The 12419-nt window shown below is 47.1% G+C and overlaps 1 protein-coding gene across 2 annotated transcripts; it reads left to right on the top strand.

Moving 5' to 3' along the window:
* Positions 1-566: 566 nt before the first annotated feature.
* LOC128419893 (dnaJ homolog subfamily B member 2-like) lies at positions 567-9861 on the top strand. 2 transcript variants are annotated; one of them, XM_053401122.1, is made up of 9 exons: positions 567-668; positions 2367-2459; positions 3902-4011; positions 4796-4855; positions 5490-5606; positions 6899-7003; positions 7355-7457; positions 8606-8676; positions 9262-9861. In XM_053401122.1, the coding sequence occupies exons 2-9, from the start codon at positions 2395-2397 to the stop codon at positions 9801-9803; spliced, it is 1173 nt and encodes a 390-aa protein (XP_053257097.1). In that variant the 5' UTR covers positions 567-668; positions 2367-2394; the 3' UTR covers positions 9804-9861. The 2 variants fall into 2 exon arrangements, with proteins under 2 accessions (XP_053257097.1, XP_053257106.1); XM_053401131.1 differs by lacking the exon at positions 567-668 and adding an exon at positions 675-872.
* Positions 9862-12419: the final 2558 nt, after the last annotated feature.

The following is a 12419-nucleotide window of genomic DNA, read 5'->3' as shown; positions in this document are numbered from 1 at the left end:
AATTCTGATGATGCAACTCAGACTAGCTTGGAAGCCATGTGTTCTGACACATTAATGCTCATTCATCCCAGACACATGGAGATCGATGGTAGTTCCTCAGGGGTGAGCAAAAGAATACTTGACACACGCTCAGACACACACTCTTCTTTATTATTCCTTTGCATGTTCTAGAACTGAGCCGTGTCATGTCTGGCTGCAGGTGGATCCTAGCCAACCCTACACACAACGGGAAGCCAATGACAAAACAGTGTTATTCAGGGACCCACAGAAATGCTGCATGACTTTGTGTTACAGAGATGTTATTTCACAGTTTCATACGTTCATTTCGTACAACAGATCACACACAGTGCCATATATTCCTTACCATTTCCTCTCTGTGTCTGTGATGAATCCCAGCCTCCAGTTGTCACATGGTGATGCACTGGCTAGGAGTCCCCCTCCCTCAATTACTACCCCTCCCAAGTACCATACACTTGGGCTATGACCAAGAGCTTGCAGCCTCACCCCCCTGACATCACAATCTGCAGAAGATTGTCATTGGTTGCAGTATATGCTCATCAAGAGAGGGTAGATGCAAAAGGATGATGGAGAGGTCCTGCTGTCCTTTCCTATGTCCAAGGCAGCCAGAGGCAGAAACAGAGGCTTTGGGCAGGTATGAAGAGCCAGAGGTATTGAGTTCATGGTGCAGATAGCATGCACCTTCTCCCTCCCTCCTGAAACAATAAGATGAATACAGAACTCCACAAGAAGAGGGTGGAAGAAGCCAAATGAGGTCTATGTCTCCAGGGATGCAGATGGAGAAGAGTAAAGTCTAGAGAGACCCTGGAATACAGAGATCAGAATCGGGAGGTTAGACCCTTAAGCACAAAAATGTAAGATGAGCCTGCTGGATCAGGCCAATGGCTCACCTTGTCCAGGATCCTGTTCTCACAGCAGCCTTCCTGCTATTTTATATCTGCATTCTTGAAATATAAGTCCAGACGGCAACTCAGTGGTGGGTGGCTGTGGGTAACCAGTCCAGACATCTGCAAAGCAATTGCACATATCCATAAAGCATCTCCTTGGCATTGCTAAAAATACATAAAAATATGTACGTGGAAGGAAATTTAATGGAATTCCTTTCAGAATATGGATCAATGTATGAGTATTCCTAATAATCTCTACCTGGCCTTGCAGAGATTTGAACCTGTCGCTATTATACCACAATGACCTTCTCAAAAACAAAGCCTCCTTTTGGCCATCTCATGTCCTAGTGATCTTGTGCGCATAACATGCATTAGTGCAGGGGTGCCCAAACTTTTTTCAAAGAGGGCAAGATTTGATGCATGAGGGCCAACCAAAGTTGTTGAGTTTTTTATAGGATTGAAGTTGCTGAGCTTTTTTTTAGGATTTTACCCCAACACATATACCGCTACAGGGGCCAGATTAAATTGGCCGGCGGACCGGATTAGGCCCCCAAAACAGACTTTGGACATGCCTGGATTAGTGGGAATGATATAGGGCAGATAACAGAGTGAATATGTGTTGCAGTGCAAATCCTGTAATATTATCTGCAGTCTGCACTAAATGAAGGAGAGATGTTGCCACTGTTTCCACTTGTAAAGATCCAGGGCAATTTACTGCAGGTATATATACTTAATGATTCACATCTTGGTTATCAACACAGGCCAAAGACCTTTTTATTTTACTTAAGTACAATAATTTGTGCCTTTGTGATGCTTAGCCAGGACCTAGGGCCACATTCATTTATAATACTGTATAGTGCAGCAGGTGGCACTGTGGGTTAAACCACAGAGCCTAGGGCTTGCTGATCAGAAGGTCGGTGGTTCGAATCCCCACGATGGAGTGAGCTCCCGTCGCTTGGTCCCTGCTCCTGCCAACCTAGCAGTTCGAAAGCACATCAAGTGCAAGTAGATAAATAGATACCGCTCCGGCAGGAAGGTAAACGGTGTTTCCGTGCGCTGCTGTGGTTTGCCAGAAGCTGGCCACATGACCCGGAAGCTGTACGCCGGCTCCCTCGGCCAATAAAGTGAGATGAGCGCTGCAACCCCAGAGTCATCCGTGACTGGACCTAATGGTCAGGGGTCCCTTTACCCTTTTATAGTGTAGAACAAGGGAGTTGGTCAGCAATGTCCTCCTGAGGTGGAAGCACATGCATGCCACATGCAACTTATGAGAGGATGGGATAGTGGTGGCCGCACAAGAAGCTAAACTGTGTTTTGAACAGACATCTTCTATTAGGTACTTTCAGCAGAAGATGTTTTGCATCTGGCATCAGTTGAGTGCTTCTGAGAGCTGGAGTGGGTGAGGTGGAAGCCTGGCTGGAGGATGATCAATGTCCTACCATGTTCTCCCCTAATTTACAGCTGGCCTCTGTGCTAAACAAGCTGCATCATGGTTGATTACTACCAAACACTGGACATCCCTCAAACGGCCTCCTCAGATGACATTAAGAAGGCGTAAGTAGCACAGTGTGCACCAACCACAAGATGTTATATGAACCCGAATTTGGCACTTCATAAAATAGCCCAGTTTGGCTCAGATCAGTTTGGAGCCTGCCCAGTTCAGCTTGGGAAGGTCTATCTTACCTGCTTCCTTCTCCTCACCCTTATTCACTATTGGGAATTTTTTTTAATGACTATTACTTTTTTCACCTTCGACAGAAGAGGATACATAGCAGCCCTTCCAGAGTAGATAAACTGCCAAATTGCAGGTAAATAGGTCCAGGGACTTTTGTGCTGGACACATCTAAACTGTGATTCACCCCTGCCCCTTTAGGAATATCTGTGCAATCTGCCCTTTAATTATGTTGTTTGGTGCATTCAATTTCTATTCTACCTTTTCCCAAGGATTCCAGGTACATTATGGTATTGCACTTCAAAGCAAACATACGATAACATAGCTAAATAAATTAAAATCACCCCATGCTTTTTAGAAATATCATTTATTGAAAAATAAAAAGGACATAATTACAAGTGCACAGAGTAATATGACACACACAAACAAAAAGAAGATGAAATAGTACTCATGTAGAAAACAAAACAAAAAAAATCACCCCATGCTTGATTAACCCTGCGACAGAATCCCAGACGAAAGAAAAAATGTTCTGCAACCATTCTGGAGAGCTTACAGGCCCAGACTTTGATTGGACAAAGGACTCTAGGACAAAGGAGTTCCACAATTATAGGTCAGCCACCAAACTCACCTATCTACATGCCCTAGCTATTTGAATTTGATGCATGGACAAATGGATTCAAGGCGGCACTCAGTAATAATAATGGCCAAAGGGGCTTAAGAGGTCAGATTTAGCACCTTGCATTGTGCCTGGAATGCAACAGGACAGGGAACCAATGCAGATGCTACATCACAGGTGTCATTCATCTTTTGAGGAATACCCCAGCATGGAAGCAGGATCCCACACTGTCTACTAGCTGAACCCACCAGATAGTAACTGGATGCAACCAAACAGAGTGCATCATAGTAGCCTATCCTCGAGGTTACAAAGGTATTCCTACAAATTGGTTGTACGCTGGCTACATGGTGGTCCTTTCTGTAATATCTTTGGAATGCAGAAATTACATAATTGCCAATATTAGGGTTGCCATATTAAAAAAGTAAAAACCAGGACACCCCAAATTTTGTTGAGCTTTTTTGGAACCCCCCCACCCCAGATGTCAATTCCGCCTTTGAAATCCCAAACATATGGCAGCCCTAGTCAATACTGCTTCTTATGTGAAGACTTCTAGAAATCAACAGATTATGTAGTTTAGGCATGCACCACGGCATGTACTGCTGGTATTGGGGAAGAAATGACACCTCTCCTCTTGACATAATATTGAGGGATGACGGTTTCTCTTAATGGTAATCCTACAGTCCAGTCTCTCCTTTTGAACTGCTGTAGGTACAGGAAGAATGCACTGAAATGGCACCCAGACAAAAACCCAGGGAACAAGGAATATGCGGAGAAGAAATTCAAGGAGATAGCAGAAGCATATGAAGTGCTATCAGACAGTAAGACATTGGACCATTCTCGCCATTCCCCATCCCAGGGGTCTCCCATCTGTGAGCTGTTCCCTATGTGCTCCTATATGCCCCCTGCCTTGCTGTGGTCTTTTAGAGACCTTCCCTATAATGCACACATGCCTCTTCCTGAGCTGCTGCTGGCTCTCAGTTCTCACTCCCTGCAGGCCAGGCCACAGAAGTGAGAGCTCAGCCCAATCATAGTCCACCCAGCATGAGTTTCCTGTACAACCCCTTCTCCAGGCACCTGGCAGCCCCTTTGGTTCACTGCTAGACCTGCCAGTCTGCCTTCCATCCATCTCTTGAAAAGGAAGAACCAGGGGCACTTTGAGCAACTATATTTTCTGCTACTCAGTACTTTGCTGGTGTTTGGGGCCACAGTGCTTAGTGTTGGAGGGAGAGCTTGTGGTGTCTCAGGGCAGTGGCGGAGCAAGCCGGTCGGGCACCTGGGGTGGCGTGCGTGTCCTACGTCTGGGAGTGGGGCCAGCCGCGTGCAGGGGCGGGGCCAGCCGGGGCAGGATGCTCCGCAGGGCCTCCAAGGAGTCTGCCTGCCTCTTCCCACTCAGCCGCCCTACAGCTGAGGGGGAGGTGGTGGACAGACTGGGGAGAGACATGTGGCTCGGGCATGCTGCAGACCCCGCAGTGAGTGCCACCTGGCATTGTGTCACCCCCCACTTAGTGGTGACACCCAGGATGGACCGCCACCACCGCTCCCACCTTGCTCTGCTACTGTCTCAGGAGTCTTGTAGCTTCTCTTGTTCCTTATTTCTGGCAGGTTATAAGCGGGACCTTTATGACCTCTACGGACTCGAGGGGCTGATAGGACTAAGCACAGGTGAGTGGAGGTTGGTGTGTAGACATACAGGACATATTATCCAAACAGACCTCTGTTCTGGGCTCAGTTCTCACCATAAGCACTTGCTGGTGCTCACACCAACTGGTGTTCCTCCCTGCTACCCTGAAAGCATAGAGTTTGTTTAGCACCGCAGGGCAGGAACCTACCCTGTGCAGACTGTCCCAGGCTTGCACTTGGAAATTTTCTTCCCTACTGGAAATCCACAGGGAGAAAAAAACCCTGATGAAAATCTGGGTGGCTCAAAACACATTGTTGCTTCACTGTATCCTTTACCCCTGCCCCCTATCTCTCTATCTTTCTGTGTTTTTATTTTGGGAGCTGTCCTCTTGCTTGACCACTGTTTGCAAAGGGGTGCATGCATGGAGACCCCTCTTGCATCAAGTGGGAATAATGAACCCTGGGAACTGAATTGTTTTCTTTTGTGGTTTGGGCTGCTCCCTGCTCTGTGTTTCTTCCTTTCTGGCTCTGCATCTTGCTTTGGGCCAAGAGATCATGCCTAGATTCAGCTGTCCTCAGCATATCACCCCCTTTCCCTTCTTCCTTCACTCCTGGAAAGACATCCACGGTGTGCTGAGAAGTGATGGTGACAGGTATCTGGTTTGTTTTCTTGAAGGTGCTGGGTTTTATCCAAGCGCCACTGAGACTCCGGACTTCATGTTCACCTTCCGTGATGCAGATGAGGTCTTCAGAGAGTTTTTCAAAGGACAAGATCCCTTCAGTGAACTCTGTGGTACGTGCTGGCACGAAGGGAACAAGGGGTAGGCAACATAAAGCTGCCTTATAATGGTGTCTCTGGCTCACAGCTGTCTCCTCTGGTGGGCAGCAGCTCAGGCCTCAGGCAGAGGGGTCTTCATTAGCCTTTGCACCTGAGACTTCTCTTCATTTAACCTGGAGATGCCAGAGACTAAACTCAATGTGTTCTGCCAAGAGAGATTTATTTTAAAACAGCAGTGCTACACCCCCAATTCCCCAGGCTGCATCCCTTACTGACCCTACCTTGCACCATCCTCCTTGAGTACTTTCTTCTGGTGGGAAAGTGTCTTTGAACCTTGGTAGTAGCTTTGGCTTGCCATGATAGAGAGATGTGGAAAGGAGGAGATGCAGAAGCTGCTGGGCTACCGCTTACTGTACAAAGGTGAAAGCCGCATTTGTGTCCCTGCCCACTTTGCACCTGGCCCCACTCACCAGCAGCATGCAGCCACTAGAAGTCTGCCTGGGAGGGAATGTGGTCCTTGGGCTGCAAAAGTTTCACCACCCTGCTTAAAAATGTCTATAACTTGCTTCTTCTGCTAAAAAATAAAGGCACTAACACCCTAGACGCAGTACCTTTCTCAGAGACAAAGGAGCTAGACGTTATTATAGCTTGCAGGACCAAGGTTACAAGACAACGGCCTCACTCACATTTTTCTTATTCGCATTCTTTTTCAACAGTGGAAACAACTAAAATGTTTCCTTCCCTCACCAACGGTTCACCCCTGTGCATGTTTGCTCAGATAGTGGTTACACTGTCTTCAGAGGGTCTTGTGCCCAGATAAGTGTGTGTCGGATTGCTGTGTCACCAGGCTGCTGAAACGGAGCCATTTGGAGAGGAAGAGGACTTTTGAGAGAGAGAGAGGATTGTGTGAGCTCTGTCCTTCCAGCCTGAGCCTGAGCTCAGAGCAGTGTTCTGTTCACCCTAATGAATCAGCCACCACAGCAGTGGATTATATTCACTACCATGATCCACAGGGCTTTTCTTCTTTGTGCTTTGACAGAGACGAGGACAGGGGGAAGGTTCCAGGTCTAGCTTGGCTGCAGCCTTTCTGCTCTGTCCTCGCCCTTACTGAAGGGGTGCATGTCACATAAGACATCCTCTCTGTGTCTTGGGGTATGGTATAATCATGGGTTTGTATTGCATTATATTACCTGATCTGCTTAGGCTCATTGCACCAAGCAACGAAACCGAACATGTCCCTGCATTCTCTGGGTTATAATGTGTAACTGGAAAGTCTTCCACTTATCAGCCTCCTCCTTCCTTTCCAGACGAGTTGTCCCCATATACAGATCTTCAAGGAGGAATACCCCAGTGGGTCGTGCCAGGCTGTACCACCTACTCCTATTGCTCCTACAGCTCTCCATTCCAGACAGGTAAGGCAAGGATGCATCACCTTGCAGTCTTGAGCAGCTCAGTGGGCAATCTGCAGCACATGCTCATTGGAGGGCTTGCCTCTGTGCTTCTCCAATACACTTTGCCTCTTCCACATCTGCTTCTCTACCTCATTCTGGCTCTGTCATCTCACAAGGACCCAATTCACCCCTGCTTTTAAATGTCCGAGGAACAATGCTCCTGTTAAGTGTTGGTGCCTCCTTTGTCCAGTCCCTTCATTCCCACTGACATTTGCAGTATGGGAAGGCCTCTGCCGTTTGGCTGGGATTATTGAGACTGCGCTAGCTGCCTCCCTCCCCCTCAGCAGTGATGTTGTCCCTTTCCCCTCCTAGATTTCTTCACTACGTTTGGGCCTGGTGCTGAATTAGGAATAGGCTTCTGCTCTGTCTCCACATCTACTAAGTACATCAATGGCAAACGGATCACCACCAGGAGGTGAGGTGACAAGGAGGGGCCAGGCGCATGCGAGTTAGCCTGCCCCCTAATCAGATGTAATGGCAAACTATCATTTTCTGCAAGAGCAGAAACAACTCACTAAAGCAAATTGTGCAAAAGGAGAATGGAGAGCAAAGGGGGAAGAGGCAGTTTGTGAGTTTGGGACTTTGCCAAACCATCATTTGGCATTTTGTTTGAACTTAGAATATATGTTCCTTTTCTATTACCTGTCCTCCATTAACCCAAATTCATGTGCTGTGCAAATAATACAATAGAAGAGACCTTGAAAAGCACTTCATGTCTGATGAAATGCTCTTACAAATGAGAAATTCTTCCTTATGTTTAACCTAAAACTGCTTCCCTTCAATTATTTTTGCCCTTCTGAGATTTTTAAAATACTATTAAAAACAACCAGTATATTGTCCTTCCTTAATCTGTAGGCTGATCCTTTGCTCAGATTATTTAACCTTTTATCTTCTTACAGTTCATTTATGAACTGTTGTGGGTTAAAAAACCTTTAGTGCCCAAGCCTCAACATAGTACTGCAAATAAAGAATTATCCTTGCTGTAATGTTTCAGATTTGCCCTTGCTTAATTTCATTTTGTTCCTCTTGACCAGTTCTCGTTATTATTGAGATAATTTTGAATGCGTAGCTTGTCCTTTGGATTCCTTGCAATTCCACTCCATCCCCTATACATCTGACTCTTCTCGCTCTTGCATAACAATACCGGTAACTAATAACTGCCACCCCTGTGGAGTAGATCTTGACAATTGCTTCCTGCTTACTATCATTGGTTTCCCAATCAATCAGTTTATTTGTTTAGATATATAACTAGCCCCCATGCTGTGCTTGTGTTAGTTAAAAACTGTTAAGGCAGAAAAAAATGAAGCAAAACATTCTCACTGTTGACGATAAAAATAGCCACTCTGTATTAACTTTGTCCTAAGTCTTACAGTGCTTCTGAGCAATGCTCAGGTTTGGATTGTGCTGAGCTTCTAGCAGGAGGGAGTTTAGGGAAGAAGTCACTGAGAATGCCTCTGTTGTGCGGCTGTTGGGGTGTGGGGTGTGGTGTGGCGGCAGCGCACGCTTGACCAGAATGCAATGTGGCAAGTGCTGCAATACAATGTGGCAAGGCCTCTTTTGCAGGATCCTTGAGAATGGGCAGGAGAGAATGGAGATTGACGCAGACGGGGAGCTCAAAGTGGCAGAAGTGAATGGTAAGAAATCAAACTCGGAGGGCACTAGAGTTGGGCACACATCTAGAAGGGAAGATGGGGGTCTTGGTCTGCATCTTGGTCAGTGGTGACTGGTGTTTACTGTGACTGCCAGAGCCAATGGGTGACACTGAGCCTAAGTTGAGGAGGAGCAGGAGCAGCTCTACGGCTCCCTCTAGGCTGGGCAGTCCCTGGAGTAATAAGGGTATCCATTGTACCTCATCGCCCATTAGCAGCTGTGCAAGGATTAAGACTATTTGGGTCCAGGCTTGAATTGGTCTATGTTTCTCCCACATTAAAATAAGCAGAGAAATCCATTGAGGTCAGGATATTCTTTTCACATTGGCAGTGGGTCCTCCTTGACTGAGGGCTGCTGAATGGGCACTGGGAAGGCTTCCCATTCTATGTTGCTATCTCAGGTGCTAAAGAACCCTGCTCCTGCTCCCATTGTCTCTCATTCCTATCCAAATGACACTGCTGCATGCTGGGGCAGAATGCAAAGCCCCTTTGAGCCTCAGGGATGCTGGGCCCACAGAGTGATGCTGAAGAGGCTGCTTCCCCATCCCTTGCTTTGTTCACCTCCTCCAGACCTCACCAACGACGACTTGAAGGCCACGGTGGAGCTCATCCAGCCGGAGCAACACGAGATCTTACGCACGTCTGCTACGGACATCCCGACTCCGCCACGCCCGCAGAGCACAGGGTTCTCTTTCGCCCACCCTGAAGACGAAGACAAGGAGCTGCATCGGGCCACCCTGGCCTACAGCCTGTCTGAGATGGAGACCGTGGGGCAGCAGCACCTGGCAGGCGCCTCCCGAGACAGCTCCAGGAAAAGGCGAGGCAGCGCTCGGAGGGCACACAAAAGGATGCCTGGGCCCAGCGAGGAAGTGGCGGGGGCTCCCTTTCCCATTAGAGCCAGGAGCCCGGGCGCAGGAGACAACACAAAGGAGGACAAGCCAGCAGAAGGCCCAAAGGGCAGAGGCTGCGCTGAAGAGCCGGAGAGGCAGCAGCTCGCCTTGCCGGCAGCCCCTGAGGAGAACGACTCGGTCCTCAGTGACATGCGGTATGTCTTCCCCGACATTATCCCTTCCCACAGGGAGAGGGAATCCATCATGTGCACTGTCCTCTGAGCCTCACCGACATGCAAGAGAAGAACGCTCCCGTGTCCAATAAAGGTCACAGCCTGGCTGTTGGTCTCCACAGTGGCATTATTCCCCTGAGAGGGGGGCATGCAGGGTACCCCAGCCCAGTAACCGTCTGGCTCTGGCTGAACTGCCAAGCTCAGAGGCGTGCACTTATTTGTGCACTTATTTTATTTAAAACTGTTTATGTATCACACCTTTTTTTAAAAAAAAATCTCTTAAGAAAGCAATGTATCATGAAAACATTAATGATTTTACTATGTGCACATCATTTGCATAATTCAGGCATGGGGAATTAGATCTAGCTGGTAGAATGGATCCTTACTTCCCCCACAGACCAGCTTTGAACCCTGGGCACCTTGGGAATGAAGGGTGGGGTACAAATTCAATAAATAATTGAGTCAGTCATTATGTTGTCAAGTGACCACTATAAGGCATCCTACCAGCGCCAAATAATTTATTCTGATGTCAGAATTTGGTCTTTCTGGGTGCAGCCTAATTGAAAGTGTGTTGTTCAGGAAAACCAGTCAAACCAGAAAAGAGTGGAGGAGCTTCAAACAGCTGTGGTTGCCTGATAAATGGACCATCTCTAGGGTTTGTCCTTTTTCCCTGCCATATTACTGGCTTGTAAAATTATGAAGAGCTAGAAGGGACCAAAATCCTGTCTTGTTGAAGAAAGGGCAGCCTTCTACCCTACAGCTCACATACTATTCAGTGTTCTTAGTGAGGAAGGGAGATGTTCAAGCCTAGCTGAAAGCCGCACCCTCTAGTCCAGATGCATGGGAGCAGGTTACAAAGATTCAGTAGCAAGGCAGGTGCTTTGCACATGTAGAGATGCCAATCACCTTTCCATCACTGCCTGCAGACATTGAGAAAGGCTGTCGCAGCAGATGCATACAAGATGGCTGGTGCATCATGTCAGCAAAAGATCGACCTTCTGCATCATACCCTTGAGTAAAGATAATGGCACCTGGAAAAGGTGTATGCTAGTAGGGTGAGGAACCTGGAGGCAGTTCTTAGAAGTAGGACACCCACACAGATTAATATCCCACTGCATAGGTCCTGTGATGTGGCACTGCTTTTATAAATATATAAACTGTTAGGCTCTCACCACAAAGTTAGGAACATGGCACCAAGAACAGACGCTGGTCCCTCCCATAGCACCTTAAGACACCCTGTCATCCCCCACCCCCCATTTCATTTGTTTTAAAATAAGCAACTTTCTACCCTTTGCAAAAACATATGCAGACTTGCCAGGTAATGACACTGTTACAGTCTCTCTACACTGACCACCATTCTCTCTCACACAAAGAAAGACAACAACCTATTAGCATATGCAAATTTTTAAAATATAAACCAATTTAGCATTGCTAAGCATTAAGCATTAGCAATAAAAAAAACAGGTCAGGATGATTTAAGCCTCTACCCTGACACTGGTTCCTATTGATTTGATGCACAGCCTTACTAATTTTTCTGGATTACTGTAAGAACATGGAATTCCCCATGCATCCAGTAATTCCTTATGACTTTGGGTGTTCACCAGGAAAGCACTCCTTTTTGTGGCTTCCATCCACTGGGGGTGAGTAACACACACTGGGGAATTGGCATCAAGGCCTTCTGCCAGGGTGGTTTCTTCTTTGTGTGTTAACTAGCTGGCAAATGCCTGTCTGTGGTAACTAGTACTCATGTGATTTGTGTATCTAGCACCATCAGTTACAAACAGCGCACAGGACTAGCTGAGAAGCATATGGAATTGAGAGATAGTGTTATAAAAGGTCTCTTACTCATCATTCATAAGAGGTTTTCCATTCTCTTTCATCCCCCACTGCAAAACAAAGTGTTTCCTTATTCGCCTGCCCCCCTTTTTCTGATCTGTCACATCTCTAGCTCCTTTGCTGCCAAATTCCACCCTTTCATTCTGGGGCCATGCACCCAGGCCCAAGCCAATTATCAGATTCTTATTGTTGTTTTTGAAGACTAGGTAACCCTGTGACATTAACAAGACCCACCTCTTGAGTCTCAGGCTTTAGGATCCTGGTGGAGACCTGGCTGACAAGCTTCTATATAAGCAGCAATATTCCCCTAATGCTGAGTCACTGCAGCTGGCTTCTGCCATCCACCCTGCCTGTTCTAAATTGCTACATCATGTCTCAGTTGTGCTACCGCTACCACCCACCAGTTTATAACAACAATTATGTTCTGGTATTTTCTCAGCTGACCTGCTGCCTCCATGTTGTGCTAATGTTGGCAGAGTTTGCAGCCAACTACCCACCTCACCTCCCTCACGCACCATTTCACACAAGTCTTTACTACCTAAAACAAGAAATTTATAGTGTAAGACACATCTGGAGATTATCATCGCCCCCCATGGAACATCCATATTAGGGCAATTGTCTTTATGAGGCTGCCCTGTGGGACATCTTTGGGAGAAGAAAAGGCTAAGGGTAAACCCTAAAGTCCCTAAGGCTGTTGGATGGTGTCTTGTACACTTCCTCCTGGCAACTCCTGCAGCCAAGATGGTGCCAAACAAACTTCCCTCTCCTCTGGAAAAGGAAAACTTTGTGTTTGGAGGTGTCTGTAAACAGGAAAGACCCCCCCCCCATT

Source organism: Podarcis raffonei, chromosome 1 (assembly GCF_027172205.1).
Source record: "Podarcis raffonei isolate rPodRaf1 chromosome 1, rPodRaf1.pri, whole genome shotgun sequence".
In the NCBI taxonomy this organism is placed as follows: domain Eukaryota; kingdom Metazoa; phylum Chordata; class Lepidosauria; order Squamata; family Lacertidae; genus Podarcis; species Podarcis raffonei.
This window is presented reverse-complemented; position numbering and strand designations above follow the sequence as displayed.